Consider the following 20,849-nt stretch of genomic DNA (forward strand, 5'->3'; position numbering starts at 1 on the left):
TGGATCCCTTGGCAGCCTTGCCCTCACCTTTATCTGAGAGCAGTGCAAGAGGGACATGAACCCCCAGCCTGGATCTCTGGGCAGGATGTGGCTGAGGTTTGGAGGAATTTTGACTGGTCTCCACTCCCAGGGTGGGCAGGCCCTGGCACGGGGTGCTCAGAGCAGCTGTGGCTGCCCCAGATCCCTGGCAGTGTCCCATGGCTGGGGATGGTGGAAGGTGTCCCTGCCCAGGGCAGGGGGTGGCACAGGATGCTCCAGTTTCTCAGAGCCCCCTTCCCACCTGAGCCAGTCTGGGACTTGGCTGGCAGCCCCAGCTGTTTCCCAGCTGTTTCCCAGCTGTTTCCCAGGCTGCTCCCCTCGGTGGCTCCTACAGGCACAGAGGCCCCAGGGCTGAGCACAGGTGCCACCCTCCAGGTGTGCAGGGCAGGAGCCACATCCTGAGCCTCGGCAGAACCCCTGACCCCCCGGCACCAACAGCAGCCAGCAAGCGAGGGAAAAGCCCCCAAACCTTGCAGCAAGGCTTGGCAGTGATAACGAGCTTTGATATCCCTGGGGGCCGGCCCAACAGCTTTTATGACCCTTTTTTTCCTTAGCAATGCAAATCCAATCTGTATTTAGAGCCTCCCTCCCGCGCAGAGGTGCCTCTCAGACGGTCGGGGGGAGCCCGGGTGGGTCCCTGCCGAGAGCCCCGCCGTGCCAGGGCTGGGAGGGCACTGCTGGGCAGCCGTGCCCGCTGCAGGAGCTGATGGAGCCCGAGGCCCAGCCCTCCTCCGTGCCCTGCTACGAGCGCCGCGTGCAGCCCTGCCTGGCCGAGCTGCTGGGCACTGCCCTCTTCTCCTTCACGGGCTGCCTGGCCCTGCTGGAGGACCCGGGGGGCACGGGCCGGCTGCAGCCCGCCCTGGCACACGGGCTGGCCCTGGCTGTCACCGTGGCCGTGCTGGGGGACATCAGGTAAGGGACACCAGGGCAGGGGAGGTGGCCCTGGCTCCCACCCGCTGCCTTCGGAGCCCCTGGTGGGCAGCGTGGCCCCTTGGGGGGTGGTGGCAGCGGTGGTGGCATCTTTGGTGGCACCCAGAGCGCCGTGGGTTTGGGGCTGTTCACCTGGCTTTGGATTGCAGGGTTTCAGTTTTTAGCCCCTTTGATAAAAATGGTCAAGCTGGAACAGGAGCATTCTCCTCTGGGAGTTGGAGCTAGGAGGGATTTCCAGCCCAAAGCATTCCATGATTTTGTCATTCTCCCTGAAGCTGAGACCATTCCTTTCACAAGGATGTCAGAGCAAAACATTTTGACCCAGCTGTGCTCCTCCTCTGGGTATTTTCAGGTTTAAAAAAACGAGGTTTCAATTACTCAAAAGCAGCATTTAGACAAATCTGCTCATTGAAAAGCTGTTGTGTGGAACTGAGATATGGATTTACCCCCAAGGAAGATGCTGGAAAGGTGCCTGGGGAGTTTCAATCCCTTCCCAGTGCCAGGGATGGGACTCCAGGCTGTCCCGGGTGGCTGGGCCAGGACAGGGGCAGGCCCTGGGGTCCAGAGCAATGGGGTGATAACTCAGCAGGGCTGGTGGGAGGGAGAACAGCCCTGGGTGGGCTCTGTGCAGGGGGACTGCTGACCCTCAGGTCCTGCTGCACCCCAACCCTGGCATGGTGAAACCAGGGCAGCAGCACAGGGGGGCTTCAGGTGAGGGGCTGCAGGTTCTCACTGAACCCTGAAATGGTTTGGATTAGAAAGGACCTTAAATCCCACCCAATGCCACCCCTGCCATGGCAGGGACACCTTCCACTGCCCCAGGGTGCTCCAAGCCCTGTCCAGTCTGGCCTTGGGGACTGCCAGGGATCCAGGGCTTGCCCAGGGAAGGACTGAGCCCTGGGAAGGATTTCTCAGGGAAGGATTGAGCCCTGGGAAGGATTGAGCCCTGGGAAGGATTTCTCAGGGAAGGATTGAGCTCTGGGAAGGATTGAGCCCTGGGAAGGATTTCTCAGGGAAGGATTGAGCTCTGGGAAGGATTGAGCCCTGGGAAGGATTTCTCAGGGAAGGATTGAGCTCTGGGAAGGGTTGTCCAGGGAAGGACTGAGCCCAGGGAGGCTGGAGAGGAGCCCTGCCCAGGAGGGGCTCCCCAGCCAGGCTGCTCCCCAGCTGGGTTTGTGTGCAGCCAGGTCCCCCCTGAGCCCAGGCTCCCTCCCAGCCCGGGGTGCTGGCAGGGGAGCCCTGTCCAGCCCAGGCACCAGCCCTGAGCAGCCCAGCTCCTGCTCTCCTGGGGGCTCAATCCCAGCTGAGCAGTCAGATGTGCTGATGGTTCCCAGACTCTCTGACTCATCACCAGCAATTACCAGGCTGATCAGTTATGAAACCTGTTCATTAACCTGTGTCTCATGGTAATCAGTATTAATTAGAGGGTCCCTGTGTCTGACTTGCTTGTGCTTTTTGAGGTGAAGGGTTTGGGTCTGGCACTGAGGGCCCGGCCCAGCAGCCCTGCTCTGCTGGGGGAGTCCTGCCAGGCTGGTGCCAGCCCCAGCCCTGCATTCCTGCAGCTCTGCCAGGTCCCCCCTGCCCGCAGCTGCCCTGGCAGAGCTGCAGCAGCCCTGGGAGCTGCTCACAGTGACCCATCCCCAAGTCCTGTCCCTCAAACCGTCCCTGCAGGAGGGGCTGTGTGCCCAGCCTGCTGCTGCTCTGCAGAGAGAGGACACAGCTGGATCCTGCTCCCCTGCAGCACGGGAGGGCTGGGAAAGCACCTGTGCTTCCAGGCCAGCCCCGGAGGGAGCCCCGTGCTGGGTGAGCCCCTGCTGATGCTGCTCTCTCTCTCCTGGGCAGCGGAGGCCACTTCAACCCCGCCGTGTCCCTGGCCGTGTGCCTGCTCGGGGGGCTGCACATCACCATGCTCATCCCCTACTGGCTGTGCCAGCTCTGCGGAGGGGTCATCGGGGCTGGCCTGGCAAAGGTACGGACCCGGGGGTGTCCCTGGGGCACGGGGACTGTCCCTGCCCTGCCCGGCTGGCCTGGCAAAGGTAGGGACCCGGGGGTGTCCCTGGGGCACGGGGACTGTCCCTGCCCTGCCCGGCTGGCCTGGCAAAGGTACAGACCCGGGGGTGTCCCCCTGGGGCACGGGGACTGTCCCTGCCCTGCCTGGCTGGCCTGGCAAAGGTACAGACCCGGGGGTGTCCCTGGGGCACGGGGACTGTCCCTGCCCTGCCCGGCTGGCCTGGCCTCCCCAGCCTGCTGCGGGCTCTGGGGGCAGCAAAACCTCTGCTCTGCGGAGTTTGCTGTGCCCTAAAGGGGTACAGGAGGGCTCAGGGTGCCTCTGCAGCCCTGCCGTGCTCCCCCAGACCTTTCCCCGTGCCCGTTCCCCCAGACCTTTCCCCGTGCTCCCCCAGACCTTTCCCCCCGTTCCCCCAGACCTTTCCCCCTGCTCCCCCAGACCTTTCCCCCTGCTCCCCCAGACCTTTCCCCGTGCTCCCCCAGACCTTTCCCCCTGCTCCCCCAGACCTTTCCCCCTGCTCCCCCAGACCTTTCCCCGTGCTCCCCCAGACCTTTCCCCCTGCTCCCCCAGACCTTTCCCCCTGCCCATTCCCCCAGACCTTTCCTCCCGTTCCCCCAGACCTTTCCCCCTGCTCCCCAGACCTTTCCCCGTGCCCGTTCCCCCAGACCTTTCCCCCTGCTCCCCCAGACCTTTCCCCGTGCTCCCCCAGACCTTTCCCCGTGCTCCCCCAGACCTTTCCCCGTGCTCCCCCAGACCTTTCCCCCTGCTCCCCCAGACCTTTCCCCGTGCTCCCCCAGACCTTTCCCCCCGTTCCCCCAGACCCTTCCCCCTGCTCCCCCAGACCTTTCCCCCCGCTCCCCCAGACCCTTCCCCCTGCTCCCCCAGACCTTTCCCCCTGCTCCCCAGATTTCCCCGTGCCCGTTCCCCCAGCAGGGCACCCTAAGGGCTGTTTGGGTTCGGTGCTGCCCGTTCCCAGCACCGTGTGCTTGTGCCCCCACACCCCCGGGCAGCCGGGGCTCTCCCCCTGCCGGGAGCGGTGCTCTCCGGTGCCCCGGGGGTGCCCGGAGCCTTCTCGGTCGGGTCGGTGCTTGCCAGGCGCTCGGGGCTGCCTCTCCTCCCGCAGTTTAGCTCCTCTTTAAGCCGCCCACGCTGGCCCGGCAGCGAGCCCGTCTGCTGGCACGGGCACAGCCTGGGCACAGCCTGGGCACCGCCGGCTCTCCCCGCAGGCGGTGGCACCGAGCGAGCGCTTCGGCAACGCCAGCGGCGGAGCGTTCGTGGGCAGCGCGGCCGGAGAGCAGCTCCCCGCCGTCCTGGCGGCTGAGATCCTGCTCAGCGCCTTCCTGCTCCTGGTGGTCTGCATGGGAGCCATCAACGGCAGGACCAGCACCCCGCTGGCCCCGCTCTGCATCGGCCTCACCGTCACCGCCGGCATCCTGGCGGGGTGAGCCCCCTGTCCCCCTGTCCCGCTGTCCCTCTGTCCCCGCAGAGCCACCAGGGCCAGCGCTCCGGGGGCTGCTGGACCGGGCGGGGCTCAGGAGGGACCCCAAGGTGTGGGGTGGGGCCGGGGGCAGCTCTGAGCACCCCCCGGGGCACCCCAAATCCCACCCCGACCTGCTGCACCTGGGATGGGGTGGGATGGGATGGGATGGGATGGGATGGGATGGGATGGGATGGGATGGGATGGGATGGGATGGGATGGGATGGGATGGGATGGGATGGGATGGGATGGGATGGGGTGGGATGGGATGGGATGGGATGGGATGGGATGGGGTGGGATGGGATGGGATGGGATGGGATGGGATGGGATGGGATGGGATGGGATGGGATGGGATGGGATGGGATGGGATGGGATGGGATGGGATGGGATGGGATGGGATGGGATGGGATGGGATGGGTGGGATGGGATGGGATGGGATGGGATGGGATGGGATGGGTGGGATGGGATGAGGCGGGATGGGGTGGGATGGGACGGGCCTGCCCTCCTGCAGCACAGCAAGGACCCCTGCCACAGCAAGGACCCTCCCCTGCCCGGGGAGCCATGAAGTGAGCCCCGTGGGCGCTCTGGCAGTTTGGGAGAGCTGACGGGCTGGGGGCAGGAGCAGCCCGGGCTCAGCCTGGAGCCGGAGCAGCCTCAGCTCCCCCTGCCCGTGGCACGGCAGCCGGCACAGCCCCGAGCCCCCGCCGTGGGGATAAACCGCGGGCCTGCCCGGGCTGTGCTTGCCGCGGGAAGCCCTGAGCAAGCAGGGGTTTGTGTCCCTCGTGTCCCTCGTGTCCCCGCTGGCAGCACTGCCGGGCTCGGCCCCGCTCGGTGCCCCCGTGACGGGCTAAGGAGCGCACGCAATTAGCAATGTTAGTGGAGGGCTGGTTAAGGCAGGACCCCGGGCGGAGTTTACACAAACCCCTCGGCAAATATTTACCCTAAAGCTGCGATTGCCGCTGCCCTGCTCCCGTGCGTGAGCCGTGTGTGGCGTGCAGCCCTCCTGGGCAGAGCCTGGCTCCCCCGGCCCGAGCCCAGCGCCCACCAGAGCCCCGGGAAGGGCCCCGGGAGGGGGATGCTGCTGCCCACCGCATTGCCCCATCCCAGCCCTGAGGGGAGGGTGCTGCTCCCGTGTCCCGCTGGGATGGCACAGCCACCGTGCTCCCCTTGCAGGGGCGGCGTGTCGGGAGCCTGCATGAACCCAGCCCGAGCCTTCGGGCCAGCTCTGGTGGCAAACTGCTGGAACTACCACTGGGTCTACTGGGTAGGGCCCATGGTGGCCGCGCTGCTCGTCGTGGGGCTGGTGAGGTACGTGGCACCTGCATGGCACTGGCACCCTGCCACCCTGACCCTCCCTGTGCCCCTGGGCTGCTGCCTCCTCCCCTGGGCAAGGCTCCCAGCAGGTGCTGGCAGAGAGGTGTCCAAGGCCTGGAGACTCCTTTCCCTTTTCCTTCCCATGAGGACAGGGTGACAGCAAAGGCCCAGCCTTGGCCACACGTGCCCTTGCTTAGCCCGTGTCTTGTGTGGCCAATCAGCCTCGGCTGGTGCTGGCCCCACGTCCCTGTTGTACCCTTGTTGTACCCCTGCTGTACCCTTGTTGTACCCCTGTTGTACCCTTGTTGTACCCCTGTTGTACCCCTGTTGTACCCTTGTTGTACCCCTGTTGTACCCTTGTTGTACCCCTGTTGTACCCCTGTTGTACCCTTGTTGTACCCCTGTTGTATCCCTGTTGTACCCTTGTTGTGCCCCTGTTGTACCCCTGTTGTACCCTTGTTGTACCCTTGTTGCACCCCTGTTGTAGCCCTGTTGTACCCCTGTTGTACCCCTGTTTTACCCTTGTTGTACCCCTGTTGTACCCCTGTTGTACCCCTTGTTGTACCCCTGTTGTACCCTTGTTGTACCCCTTGTTGTACCCCTTGTTGTACCCCTGTTGTACCCTTGTTGTACCCTTGTTGTACCCTTGTTGTACCCCTGTTGTACCCTTGTTGTACCCCTGTTGTACCCTTGTTGTACCCTTGTTGCACCCCTGTTGTACCCCTGTTGTACCCTTGTTGTACCCCTGTTGTACCCCTGTTGTACCCCTGTTGTACCCTTGTTGTACCCCTGTTGTACCCTTGTTGTACCCCTGTTGTACCCCTGTTGTACCCTTGTTGTACCCCTGTTGTATCCCTGTTGTACCCTTGTTGTACCCCTGTTGTACCCTTGTTGTGCCCCTGTTGTACCCCTGTTGTACCCTTGTTGTACCCCTGTTGTACCCTTGTTGTACCCTTGTTGCACCCCTGTTGTAGCCCTGTTGTACCCCTGTTGTACCCTTGTTGTACCCTTGTTGCACCCCTGTTGTAGCCCTGTTGTACCCCTGTTGTGCCCCTGTTGTACCCTTGTTGTACCCCTGTTGTGCCCCTGTTGTACCCTTGTTGTGCCCCTGTTGTACCCCTGTTGTACCCCTGTTGTACCCCTGTTGTGCCCCTGTTGTACCCTTGTTGTACCCCTGTTGTACCCCTGTTGTACCCTTGTTGTACCCCTGTTGTACCCCTGTTGTACCCTTGTTGTACCCCTGTTGTACCCTTGTTGTACCCCTGTTGTACCCCTGTTGTACCCCTGTTGTACCCTTGTTGTACCCCTGTTGTACCCTTGTTGTGCCCCTGTTGTACCCCTGTTGTACCCCTGTTGTACCCTTGTTGTACCCCTGTTGTACCCCTGTTGTACCCCTGTTGTACCCCTGTTGTACCCTTGTTGTGCCCCTGTTGTACCCCTGTTGTACCCCTGTTGTACCCTTGTTGTACCCCTGTTGTACCCCTGTTGTGCCCCTGTTGTACCCCTGTTGTACCCTTGTTGTGCCCCTGTTGTACCCTTGTTGTACCCCTGTTGTGCCCCTGTTGTACCCTTGTTGTACCCTTGTTGTACCCCTGTTGTACCCCTGTTGTACCCTTGTTGTACCCCTGTTGTGCCCCTGTTGTACCCTTGTTGTACCCTTGTTGTACCCCTGTTGTACCCTTGTTGTACCCCTGTTGTAGCCCTGTTGTACCCCTGTTGTAGCCCTGTTGTACCCCTGTTGTACCCCTGTTGTACCCTTGCCAGGGCAGAAACCCTGACCCCGGATTTCTGTCTGTCTTTCCTCCCCAAAGGCTCCTGCTGGGTGACCAGGCCACCCGCCTGCTCCTGAAGTGACAGCGGGCACAGGGCCCCATCCGTGGGCAGCGGGTGCAGCCCAGCCCAGACAGCCTGGAACCTCCTGCCCTGCTCCTTGCCCTTCATCCTGCCCCCCTTGGCACCTCCCTGGCACCCGTGGGCCACCCACGGTTCCTGTGCTGCTGAGGGAGGATGCAAACCTTGCTCTGCCAGCCCTGCCATGGCACTGCCTCACTGGGAGCACCCTCTGACAGCACCAGGCTCCCTGGTGCCCTGGGCTGCTCTGGCACTGCCCCTGTGCCATGTCTGACCCCCAGAGCTGTGCCCGGGCACCCACAGGGCCAGGGAGCTCTGTGCCCCCTGGGTGGGCACCCACAGGGCCAGGGAGCCCTGTGCCCCCTGGGTGGGCACCCACAGGGCCAGGGAGCTCTGTGCCCCCTGGGTGGGCACCCACAGGGCCAGGAGCCCTGTGCCCCCTGGGTGGGCACCACTGCCCTCACTCCCACTGATGCTGAGCAGCTGCTGCCCCAGAGGGTGACACAAGGGGCCTTTGGGGACACTCCTGTCTCTGGCCCCTCGGGCACCAGGAGGACACGGGGGTGAGGCACTCAGCCAGCTGCCAGGGCGGGCATCCCTGCCCTGCCGTGCCAGGGGGGCAGGGCTGCGGGCCGGGGGCTGCTCGGCAGAGGGGGCGCTGCCAGAGGCAGGAGAGTCAGCGGAAGGGGAGGCTGGAGCTGTGTGGGCAGGGGGAGAGGAGCCAGCGCAGCAGCTTTGCGTCAGCCGGGCATCCGTCCCCTCCGGCAGCGCTGCCCTGACTCATCCTGCGGCCTCCAGCCTCCCCTGGGGGGGTTCGTGGGGATCGTGCCCCGCCCGGGGCTGCCCTGGCACACGGCTGTCACCGCCAGCACCCCCAGCCCCAGACAGGACCCCCTCGTCTTCCCTGGGTTCAGTCACTCCGGATTTTGGGAAATGACAACCTGGGAAATGCCCAGGGTGGTGCCCTGGGCAGGGGGCAGGGAGAGCTGTGCCCGCACCCCGGGCTGCCCACCCTGCCCAGCCCCGGGGCGCCAGCAAGGAACGGGGCTGGAGGCAGCGGGAGGCAGGAGAGGGAAAGGAACGGGCGGGAGCCGGGCTTGGCTCGGGCTGTTCCCCCTCGGGCAGGAGCGGGGCTGGAGGCAGGAAAGGGCCGGGCTGCCCCGAGCGGGGTCAGAGCCCCTTCCCCGGGCAGGAACCGGGCTTGGCTCGGGCAGCAGCGGGGCTGGAGGCAGGAAAGGGCCGGGCTGCCCCGAGCGGGGTCAGAGCCCCTTCCCCGGGCAGGAACCGGGCTTGGCTCGGGCAGCAGCGGGGCTGGGCAGCCCCCAGGTAGGGCAGGTGCCTCCTCCCGCTCTCGCTGGTGGCTCTCGCTGTGCCAGGGCAGGTCCCAGCTGTCCCCTTGGGGCTGGCAGGGCGCTGCCAATGTCACCTCTCTATTTTCAGCTCGTTTTCTACTTTGCCGTGCCGGGGGTGACCCGCACGGGGGACAGGCACGCACGCAGATGTGTTTTTGGAGAAGGACAGCGCTGCGGAGCTGCTGGAGCGAGGGAAGGCCGGGAGAGGAGCATCCCTGGCTGGGGGTGGGGGGCGGCTGCAGCACCCCCTGGGCTGGGCAGGAGCCGAGAGCCCCGGGAGGCTCCGGGGGCTCCAGGTGAGCCGGGAACCCGGCAGCTGCTCATTCAGGGAGGAAAAAATGGTGCAACCCCCAGAAGGAGACAAATAGCATGAAGATGTCACCGGGACGGTTGTCATGGCAACGCCACAAAAATGCCGAACCAAACATGGAGCAGAATGGCTGTTTCCTGCCCGAAGGGAGCCCGTGGGGAGCGGGTGCTGGGGGGACCCCAGCGTGTCCCCGCCCCTGCTGGGGCACAGCGCTCGGTGGGAGCGGGTCTGGGGCCCCCGGGCGTGACGGGTTCCCCCCTTCCCCTTTCGAGAGGAAACGCGCTTGGCTGCTGCTGCTCTGCGCCGGGCAGCCTCCTGCACCGCGGCTGCATCCCGGAGCCCTGCACCCAAATCCATCCTGCACCCCAAATCCATCCTGTCCGCAGGTACTGCCTGCATCCCGGATTCCCCCTGCACCCCAAATCCATCCTGCACCCCGGCTCCCTCCTGCATCCCAGGTCCATCCCACCCCCCATCTCCCTGCTGCCTTGAAGCCATCTCCGGTTTCAAGGCACCTCTCCCCAGAGGCGCAGGGCAGGGGGCTCAGCAGGTCCCTGCAGGGCAGCGGTGCCACTGCCGGCGGTGCCCGGGTGCAGGGGACAGCAGGGGACAGCAGGGGGACGGCCCGTGCACAGCCTCGTGTGCTGATGTGCTGGGCACATTCATCTTTCGTTTGTCAGGGTGACTTTTGATAAAGCATCTGTAACACCACGTTGTTTTTACTTCAGTATTATTAAAGTGCCTGATTTATGCTAATTAAATACCAATTAACTTCCAAGCACTTAATGTGCTTTAAGGACATAAAATACATCTCATTCCCATTCAATTAAATTTGCATCAGGCCTGGACATGGGTCTGCACGGTGTTTTTATCAGCACATGGATCTGCTGGGATGTTGCCCGGGGTTTCCCAGGTTCTGGTGCCTGTTGGGATGGAAAGGGCTCCGAAGGGGTGGGGATGGTGCTCAGGAGCAGGGGGGGGCAGGATCCTGCTGCCTCGGGCAGCCACAGCGTGGTCACTGCTGAGATGAGGGGCTGGAGAGCACCAACACTCAGCCCCTGCGTGGTGGAAAGCTGGGATGAGCTCAGGGCACTTGGGAGAGCTGCCAGAGGCTGCACAGACAGCAGGCACATGCTGGCCCAGGTGCCACCAGCTGTGCCCGGTGCCAGCACTTTGGGAACACAGGGAAAACGATCAGGGTGCTGAGGAAGAACAGCCAGCTCTTCCCTGTGCCTGCTGCTCAGCAGCCCTCACCCACAGTCTGGGAAAGGATCAGCTCCCAGCGTTTTCCCTTCCTAATCCTCCCTTCAGCAGGGTTGCAGGGCTCTGGCAGTGTTCCCCCAAAGCCTGCTGCTAAAATAGCAGCCCCCAAGCAAGGGCAGCCCAGAGAGGGGTGCCAGGAGCATGGCTGGGGGTTAGGATGGATGGGCACTGTTAGAACGTGCCCTGTGAGGGCAGCTGGGAATTCTCCTGTTGCTCGGCTCCCAAGAAATCCCAGCCTGGAAAGAAGAGGTGAATTACTCCTTTTAGCTCAAGCTGCCCATCAGGCAGACCCGCAGCGGCTGCAGAGGGTGAACCCCCAGCTCCTCTCTGGTGCCGTGCCAGCCCTGGCAGGTCCCGGTGCCCGTGCCAGGGGCTCCCAGGGGTGCTCCGGGGCCGGGCGGGGCTGGGTGGCTGCGTGGGCCCGCCCGGGGGACAGCGGAGGTGGGCGATGACGCGCGGAGCCAGCTCTGCGCGTGAGCTGGCAGCTGCATGTAGGAGCTGGGAGCGAGGGATGGAGGAGTGGGAGTGGGGATGGAATTCTGGGGAAGCTTCGGCAGCCGCGCCGCCGGCGGCCGCTGCAGGCGGGATGGGGATGGGCTCCTGCCCGCCCGGCTCGGCCGTGCCCGCGGGGCTGGGCAGCATCCCTCGCCACCGTGCCACCTCCCCCGGTGATGTGCCATGGCCCTCAGCACCGTGACATGCCCCTCGCCGCTGGGCCATGTCCCTTGCTGCCATGGCAAATCCTCCAGCAGTGCCGCACGTCCCCCGTACTGCCCCGTGTCCCCAGCACTGCCCCGTGTCCCCCTCACTGCCCCGTGTCCCCAGCACTTCCCCGTGTCCCCAGCACTGCCCCGTGTCCCCAGCACTGCCCCGTGTCCCCAGCACTTCCCCGTGTCCCCAGCACTGCCCCGTGTCCCCAGCACTTCCCCGTGTCCCCAGCACTGCCCCATGTCCCCATCACGGCCCAGTGTCCCCATCACTGCCCCGTGTCCCCAGCACTTCCCCGTGTCCCCAGCACTGCCCCGTGTCCCCCTCACTGCCCCGTGTCCCCAGCACTGCCCCGTGTCCCCCTCACTGCCCCGTGTCCCCATCACTGCCCCGTGTCCCCAGCACTGCCCCGTGTCCCCCTCACTGCCCCGTGTCCCCCTCACTGCCCCGTGTCCCCAGCACTGCCCCGTGTCCCCAGCACTGCCCCATGTCCCCAGCAGTGCCCCGTGTCCCCCTCACTGCCCCGTGTCCCCATCACTGCCCCGTGTCCCCAGCAGTGCCCCATGTCCCCATGACTGCCCCGTGTCCCCAGCAGTGCCCCATGTCCCCATGACTGCCCCGTGTCCCCAGCACTGCCCCATGTCCCCAGCAGTGCCCCGTGTCCCCCTCACTGCCCCGTGTCCCCAGCACTGCCCCGTGTCCCCAGCACTGCCCCGTGTCCCCAGCACTGCCCCGTGTCCCCAGCACTGCCCCGTGTCCCCATCACTGCCTCGTGTCCCCAGCACTGCCCCGTGTCCCCAGCACCGAAGGCTTCCTGTGCCCAGCACTGCTCGAGCTGAAGGATTTACATTTTAAAGGGGTTTTAGAGTGGATTTGCACAGACGTTTACTTGCAAGTGGTTTTTTTTTTTTTTCAGCTTTTGCCACTTTGAATGTTTGTGGAGAAGAAATAACAGACAGAAACCACAGCAGGGAAAGCCGCCGAGAACTCGTTTGTGCTCATGCAAATACGGTGAGAGCGGCAGCCCGGGGTCACACGGGCGATCCTCAGCGGCAGCCCGTGCTGTTGTCGCTCCCTGCTGTGTTCCTCAGCTCTGGGCCGTGCCAGCTCCCGAGCAGCGGGACCGCAGGTGCGGGCAGCTCCGTGCCACCCCGGGGCCGGCGGGAGCGAGGGCTCGGAGGGGAATGCCGCTCGCCTTCTGCGCTGGCAGCAGCCAGAATGCCGCACAATAAATAGCCTTTTTAATTACCGCACAATATTTACAAGATTGCTTCCTCATTTGGGAAATTAAAACAAATGCTCCATCAAAATGATCAACACTGCGCAGAGAGCGCGGGGCTGACGAGGAGGAACCCTCGGGCTGCTCTGGAGGCGGCTCCGGCGCCTCGGGGCTGCCCCTGCTCCGGGTCCCCGCCGTGCCCGGCAGCCCCAGCCGGCTCTGGCAGCTCGGCCTGGCGCGGCTCGGCCCGAAGGAGACCTGGAGGGGTTGGCAGGGGATGCTGAGCTGCCAGGGCCCCTCACCCCGCCATGGGCTCCGGAGCGGGTGCCAGGGAGGTGGCTGTCCCCTTGTCCCCTTGTCGCCTGCCCCCGCGGCGCTGCGGCCGGTCTGACGGGGTCCCGGGCCCGGGTCCCTCCCGCCTGGGCCGGTGGGGGCCGCGGGGTCCGCCTCGGGTCCCCGCCGTGCTTCGCACCCCCTGAGCGTCCCCGGGATGTCCCTGTGGGCGGCGGTGGCCCCTGGGGACTGAGCCCCCGGGGCTGTTCTTCTCCCAGCCCCCTCCCATTCCGAGCTCTTCCCTCAGCTCCTTTCCTTCTTGTTTTGGTTTTTCTTTTTTTTTTCTTTTTTTTTTTTTTTGCAGAACTCCCGTTGCCATGGGAACGGTGACATCCCGAGCCGGGCGGAGCGGAGGGAGCGCGGCTGCCCGGGGCCACCCCGGACACGGGCGGGGGTCCCACGGGTGGGGATCCCAGGGACTGGGGGCCCCCACGGGCAGGGAATTCCCCTGGAGCGCTCCTATTCCAGCGGAAAGAGCAGCGGGATTTAATTACATGGGAGCACCTGCTGCCAGTCCAGGCAGTCCTTTCAGGGGAGGAAATTCCATCTGGAACGAACGGGGTGGGGGAAAGGCAGGATGGCCCTTAGCATCCAAACGTGCGTTCATAAAGGAGAGCGCAGGACCCGATGGATGCGAGCCAGGAAAATTTGGGATTACGGACAGGTCATCCTCCTTGTTCCCGGAGCAGGGAGGACACCTGGGGAGCCCAGGTGACATCTCACGGGCTGTCCTGGGCGTGCAGGAGCAGCTGGGTTTCATGGGGACGCTGAGAGAAGGAATAGTGAGGGAGAGCTGGGAATAGGGTGGGCTCCGAGCCCTGCGGTGTGTCAGTGCCAGCGCGACCCCCGAGAGACGGGGCACAGCTCGGGCACGGCACAGCTCGGGCATGGCACAGCCCGGGCACGGCACAGCTCGGGCATGGCACAGCTCGGGCACGGCACAGCTCGGGCATGGCACAGCCCGGGCACGGCACAGCTCGGGCATGGCACAGCCCGGGCACGGCACAGCTCGGGCATGGCACAGCCCGGGCACGGCACAGCCCGGGCACGGCACAGCTCGGGCACGGCACAGCTCGGGCACGGCACAGCCCGGGCACAGCACAGCCCGGGCATGGCACAACCCAGGCATGGCACAGCCCGGGCATGGCACAGCCCGGGCACGGCACAGCTCGGGCACGGCACAGCTCGGGCATGGCACAGCTCGGGCATGGCACAGCCCGGGCACGGCACAACCCGGGCACGGCACAGCTCGGGCACGGCACGGCCCGGGCACGGCACAGCCCGGGCACGGCACGGCCCGGGCACGGCACAGCCCGGGCACGGCACAGCCCGGGCACGGCACAGCTCGGGCATGGCACAGCCCGGGCATGGCACAGCTCGGGCATGGCACAGCCCGGGCACGGCACAGCTCGGGCATGTCACAGCTCGGGCACGGCACAGCTCGGGCATGGCACAGCCCGGGCATGGCACAACCCGGGCACGGCACATCCCGGGCACGGCACAGCTCGGGCATGGCACAGCCCAGGCACGGCACAGCCCGGGCACGGCACAGCTCGGGCATGGCACAGCCCAGGCACGGCACAGCTCAGGCACGGCACGGCCCGGGCACGGCACAGCCCGGGCATGGCACAGCCCAGGCACGGCACAGCCCGGGCACGGCACAGCTCGGGCACGGCACGGCCCGGGCATGGCACAGCTCGGGCACGGCACAGCTCGGGCACGGCACAACCCGGGCACGGCACAGCTCGGGCATGGCACAGCCCGGGCACGGCACAGCTCGGGCACGGCACAGCTCGGGCATGGCACAGCTCGGGCACGGCACAGCTCGGGCACGGCACAGCCCGGGCATGGCACAGCTCGGGCACGGCACAACCCGGGCATGGCACAGCTCGGGCATGGCACAGCTCGGGCATGGCACAGCTCGGGCACGGCACAACCCGGGCATGGCACAGCTCGGGCATGGCACAGCCCGGGCACGGCACAGCCAGGGGGCGGGCACGGCCCGATGGCCAAGGAAATCCCCACGGACACCATCACGGGAAAACCCCCAAATCTTCTGGGGGCTCTGTGCCCCTGCAGGAGGGCAGCACGGCCGGGGTCAGGCCCTGCCCGTCCCGGTGCTGCCGATCCCGGCTCTGAGGAGCAGGAAGGAGCTGCAGGAGCCGCAGCCGAGAGGGAAAAGCCAGAAAACAATTTGCAGCTTCCTGCAGATGGCAACCGGTACGATCTGGCTGACAAACACAGATGAGCAAGAGTGAGGGAGGGATAAATAAACCTCGCAGCTCGTGGAGTAAAACAACCCGCTGGGATTTGCTGCAGAAAACTCCCACTCGGGCAGCGCCGGGCTCTCCATCCCTGCGCCGGGCCGGGGGCTGCGGCAGGACCGTGGCACCCCGGGGACACCGCCAGGGCACCGGGGACACCGTGTCCTCCCACCTGCTGCCCCGGGGGTGCCCTCGGGGCCAGCGAACACAGGACCAGCACCATTTTGCACCATTGCAAAACCAGCCCGAGTCATTTCAGCAGAGACCAGGGAAAGCCTCATGCAAGTGTTTTCCATTCCAAAATTATTTTGGGTCCTAAACTGGTGAAGCCCCAAGTCTTTCTAGGGGACTTTCTTTCTTTCTTTCTGTTGTTCTTCTTTTTTTTTTTTTTTTTTTTTTTTTTTTTTGAATGAAACTTTTTCAAAACATTTCTGGAAATTTATGACAGGTATGTTGTCCTCTGCCTGCAATATTTTTTTCATCGTTTTTCCTCCCGGTGGGGAGCTGAAAGGACACAATGCGCTGGATGTGGCACTGGGGAGGGTGACCAGGGGGACACCAGGGGACAGCGGGGCAGGACTCTGGCACTCCCGGCCCAGCTCCCGCCTGCCCGCTCGCCTCCAGGCTGGAATAATCTGCAGAGGAAAACAACACGAGATAAAGGCGGTGAGAAACAGCGAGCCCCGCCCGGCGCTGCGGGGTCTGCGCTCCATCCCGGCCTGGCTGGGGCCGGGAAGTGCCCGGGGCAGCCGGGCTGGGGCTCCCGGGGAGGGGCAGAGCCCGGTGCCGCAGGGCACAGACCCAGCGAGTCCCGATGTTCTGGGCAGGGATTTCAGCAGCCAGGGCAGGCCCCCGGCCAGGCCGGATAAGCTGGGGGTGGCCAAAGGCCAAAGACACTGCAGGAACATCTGGGATTTCCACATCCCTGCCCCTGCTGCACCCGGCGGGGCCCGAGAGCCAGGAGCGGCAGAGAGCGGCTGCGAGGGAAGGGATTACTGCCTCGGCTGGGAGGAAAACCCTCCCAGGCAAAGCTTAATGAAGAAATCATTGTTCAGGGATCAGCCCTGCGCCGTTAATGAGCCTCGTTGTTATTTAAATGAGGCTCCTGGAACGGCTGGGTGAAGAATTCATTATGAGATGAATTTTCTGAGCAATGTGATGAATGATGGGTATAAAACCAGCCCTCCCTCGGGAGAAGGAAGCTGCAGAGGAATTCAGCTCCTGGGGGAGAGCAGCTGGAGTTTGCCATGGCACAAGCAGAATTACTGAGCAGCCCGGAGGGGGCAGGTGCCGCAGCCCGGCCCGGGGACAGCAGAGGCTTGGTGGCTCTGCTCCTCTCCTGCTTTCCCTTGGCTCTGCCTCCAGAGCTGGGCTGTGCCACCAGGCTGCTCCAAGCCCTGTCCTTGGGCACTGCCAGGGATCCAGGGGCAGCCCCAGCTGCTCTGGGCACCCTGTGCCAGGGCCTGCCCACCCTCCCAGCCAGGAATTCCTTCCCGATATCCCATCCCTCCCTGCCCTCTGGCACTGGGAGCCATTCCCTGTGTCCTGTCCCTCCATCCCTTGCCCCCAGTCCCTCTCCAGCTCTCCTGGAAGTCCCACAGGCCCTGGAAGGGGCTCTGAGCTCTCCCTGGAGCTTTCTCTTCATCTTGCACCGGCTCGAGCCCATCACTCACAGCTCGGTCTTGCTGCTGTTGAGTTTGAGTCTTGCTTTTTTAATCCAGCATAAAAATGTGATGCTGTCCTTGACTCTTTGTGCTGTTGCCTGGCTGTCCCAAGCCCAAAGCTCCCCTTTGCACCCCGGTGAGAGGTGTGGAGGTGGCAGTGCCACTCTGCTCCTGCCACCACCCTGACCTCGCCCTGCACCAACCCAGTGTGAGCACAGAGGGAAATCAAAAAGTTGGATCAACAGCAAGGAACAACCACAACTTCCTGTGGAGTTATAGGACATGGAAGCCAGTTATCGATCAGATGGTTTGGGAACCAAGCAACAACACCCCAAGGATTTCACCACAAACTTTGCTCAACCAACTGTGCAGGAAGGCGGTTTGATGTGGGCCGTTTCTGGGTACATAAAACAGAATTAATTTGTTCTCCCTGCAAGCCAGCAGGCAGGAATATGAAATATTTAAATAGCCTAAGCATGTTTGGCATGTGCCGAGCCATGAGAGCACCCGGAGTGCCTGCGGGGCTCGGGGCTGGGAGCAGCTCTGGGCAGGTGGGGTGGCAGTGCCCCTCACTGCAGGGAGCAGAGGCTGTGCAGGCTCAGAGCAGCTCTGGGCAGTGCCCCTCACTGCAGGGAGCAGAGGCTGTGCAGGCTCAGAGCAGCTCTGGGCAGGTGGGGTGGCAGAGTCCCTCACTGCAGGGAGCAGAGGCTGTGCAGGCTCGGAGCAGCTCTGGGCAGTGCCCCTCACTGCAGGGAGCAGAGGCTGTGCAGGCTCAGGGCTCGGAGCAGCTCTGGGCAGTGCCCCTCACTGCAGGGAGCAGAGGCTGTGCAGGCTCAGGGCTCGGAGCAGCTCTGGGCAGTGCCCCTCACTGCAGGGAGCAGAGGCTGTGCAGGCTCAGGGCTCGGAGCAGCTCTGGGCAGTGCCCCTCACTGCAGGGAGCAGAGGCTGTGCAGCCCCCGGCAGGGAACTGTGCAGCCCCGGGCAGGGAACAACGCCGGCTCCTCATCCCACTGACCCACCTGCAGCACGCCCTGCAGCCAGGAGGGATGGGATGGAGAAATGCCCTTGGGTCCGGGGAATGAGGATGTTTTCACACAAACCCCGGACACCAGGCACTGCAGCTCTGGGCTGGGAGTGTTTCACTCCCCTGGCACGGCCCTGCTGCCCCTCACAGCCTGGGAACTGCGCCCCCAGGCCACCCCGGCACCCTGGGAGTCCCGAGCGAGCTGCGAGCCTGGGGATCGGCTGGGGGATGGAGGGAGCACAGTTTAACCCCTTCCTGCCTCTCCCTGCCAGCTGCTGCATCCCCCGTGCTCAGGGCACCCTCAGGGACGGCAGCTCCGTGTTTGCTTGGCCCGCGTTTCCTCCTCTCTGCCCAGCACACCTGGGAGTCTCTGCCCGCCGTGTTCACTCTCCTCCCGGCGGGCAGAGGTGCTCTGGGAGCCCTCTGTGTCCCCGGCAGTGTCCTGATGTCCTCAGGACAGCCCTGCCTGGGTCCTGCCCGTCCCATCCCTGCATCCCCGAGCAGGCAGACATTCCACATCCGCACTGCCGGGCGCGGCGGGGCTGCTGGAGGAGGCGGGAGGCGGCAAAGGAAATGATGGATGTTCACATCCAGGACGGGAGCAGGGGCTGTTCCAGCCGGGCGGCGCGGTGCCCCTGTCCCCGCGGCTGTCCCCTCGCTCCGGCCACTCCGGAGCTTTCTGTAAGCTCAGGCGCCAAGGTTTGGGCTTTTTCTCGCCCAGCGGCGGCTGTGAAGGATCTCCTGCCGCCGGCGCGTGGGGAGCTGGGTCTCTCCTCACATGAACGCAGCATCTCTCTCCCCGCTCCATCCTCGCTGCACGGAGGACGTGGAACACGCGAAAACTGTGAAAGCAGAAAGGGAAAAACCAGAGCAGCTGATGCCAGCCCGCTGCGGGGGGTGCCTGTCACCCCGTCCGTCCCCAGTGTCCCCAAGGAACCCGGGGCAGGACCCCTCCCCTCTCCGCCCCGGGGATGCCCCAGCCTGCAGCTCCAGCTGCGGCTCCAGCTGCGGTTCTGCCCCCGGGCCCTTTGTCCCGTGGGGTCTGACCGCGGCTGTGCTGCCCCCGGGGACCCCCGAGCAGCCTCTGAGTGAGGGCTGAAGAGCCAGCTGCGGTGAGCAGCGACAGGATCCTCCAGGGTGTGGGGGAATCAGGATTTTCTGCCTAAGAAGATCCCTGTCCAGGATCCCTGTCCCCTCTCCAGGATCCCTGTCCCCTCTCCAGGATCCCTGTCCCTTCTCCAGGATCCCTGTCCCCACTCCAGGATCCCTCCTGGCCTCCTGGGTGAGGGCAAGAGGACAAACGGATGTGGAGGCTGCCGAGGGCTGCTCAGGCACCTTTATATTTAATTAGAGCTGGACTTTTCCTCCACCTGTTTCCTGCGGCGGATTTGGGTCCCGAAGGAGAAAGAGATTAAAAAAGAGAGAGGAATCTGTTCCCCAGGTTTTTTGAACTCTTCAGAGGAGGCCGGTGCGGGCAGCAACATCCCCCCATCAGGGCGGGCTGGAGGCTGCAGCGCCCGCCGGGTGCTCCGGGACCGGGACCGCGGCTCCCGCACACCCAGGGGCTCCCGCACGTGTGGGGCAGAGCTTTCCCGGGAAATGGGGAAATTCCGCTTGGCTTTGGGGTTGTGTCCCTTGGCTGGGCTCTGGGGCCGGCTGTGGCCCATCCCGCGCTGTCACCCGAGCCCCCGAGCCCCGCTGTTGGCTGCGGGATTGCCTGGCAAGGTTCGAGCTCCGGCTCCCGCCCCGACCCCGCAGCTCACGCCGCTCCCACATTTCCCAGCTCCAGCCCCGCGGCTGCTCCGAGCTCCCCCTTCCCAGGGCAGCTCCTCGGCTGCCTGCGGGGAGGATGAGGAGGGGGAGGATGAGGTCCCTTCCTGAGGATGTGAATCACGCTCCAGGGGAGGCTGCCCTGCTCCCGCCGCCTCCTGTGCCCCGGCAGCCGGGGAGGCAGCCGAGCTCGGCTGTGGCAGCTCCATGGAGATCCCTGCGTGGCAGGCAGTGAGACACCTCTTCCCACAGCGCTGGGGGGTTCGGTGCCTTCTCTGCAGCAGGAGCTGGTGGAGGGGAAAGCAGCGTTAGAAGGCAGACTTTCATGGGAACAGGAGCGAGCTGGGCTGGTTTCCCCTCTGCCCCACCACTGCCCTCCCCCGGGAGCGGCTGCTCGGGGTTGTTTGTGTGTGTGGGTCCCTCTGCACACCTGGGGGACTGCCCTTGCTTTAATAAATATAACAGCTTCCTCAGAGGAAGGAGCTGCTGGGATGTTCATCCCCACGTCTCAGAGTGCTGGGGGGATCTGGGTCCTCAGCTTTTGTGAAAATTAGCATGGCCGTGAAGATCCTGCCTTTAATATGACGTGACTCAGAGCACACTAAATAATGAAAAAAGTAAAATTAAGTAGAATTACGTAAACTAAGGAAAGAAGAAAGCAATCCCCTGAGAGCAAGAACTGTACCTGGCTTTTGTACTTTTGTACCACGGCCCAGCAGTGACAAAAGTTTGAGCATGATTATCATGATTATCAACACTCGTAGGGGGAAATGAAAGCCATATTCTCTGCATTCCACATGCAGCAGTTATGGGGGCTGTCCTTGGAAAATGGGAACATACAGTAAAAAACAACAAGGCAGAAAAGGCAGAGCCAGGGTTTAGAGCTCAAATGAGCAGAGCCCAGGCCGGAGTGGCTCCACGTGCAGTGCAGCAGCACTGAGGGGAACACCCTCTCCCCTCAAACAGTGCAGAGGGAAGGAGCCAAACCTCCCTGTAATTATTCCCATTATTGCTGGGTTCCTTCCCGTGCAGGAGGAGTTATTTCTGCTCCACAGCTCCCTGGGTGAGCCCGCAGTGAGCGGGGCTCCCGGGGCGGGGGGACCCCCGGTGTGGCCGGCACTGCTGGGCACAGAAAGCCCCACCACGTGTGGCCCCCACACCCTGGGGACGTTCCCTCACCCCCTCCCAGCACAGCACAGCACCAGCAGGGACGGCTGCCATTGGTTTCTCCTTCTTAGCAGGAAAATCAGACGGTGCTGAGAGATGGAACCAGCCTGCTGCTCCTGGGAGGGTGACATCAGCAGGACAGGTCAGGCCCGTTTT

The 20,849-nt window shown here is 64.2% G+C and overlaps 1 protein-coding gene across 1 annotated transcript; it reads left to right on the plus strand.

The window, feature by feature from the left end:
• The first annotated feature begins 745 nt into the window (after positions 1-745).
• Positions 746-8,165, plus strand: AQP8 (aquaporin 8). The gene is made up of 5 exons (XM_059862083.1): positions 746-951; positions 2,812-2,938; positions 4,204-4,418; positions 5,628-5,762; positions 7,580-8,165. Exons 1-5 carry the CDS (start codon positions 746-748, stop codon positions 7,620-7,622), a joined length of 726 nt encoding a protein of 241 aa, XP_059718066.1. The 3' UTR covers positions 7,623-8,165.
• The last annotated feature ends 12,684 nt before the right edge of the window (positions 8,166-20,849 follow it).

Source organism: Haemorhous mexicanus, chromosome 17 (assembly GCF_027477595.1).
Source record: "Haemorhous mexicanus isolate bHaeMex1 chromosome 17, bHaeMex1.pri, whole genome shotgun sequence".
NCBI lineage: Eukaryota > Metazoa > Chordata > Aves > Passeriformes > Fringillidae > Haemorhous > Haemorhous mexicanus.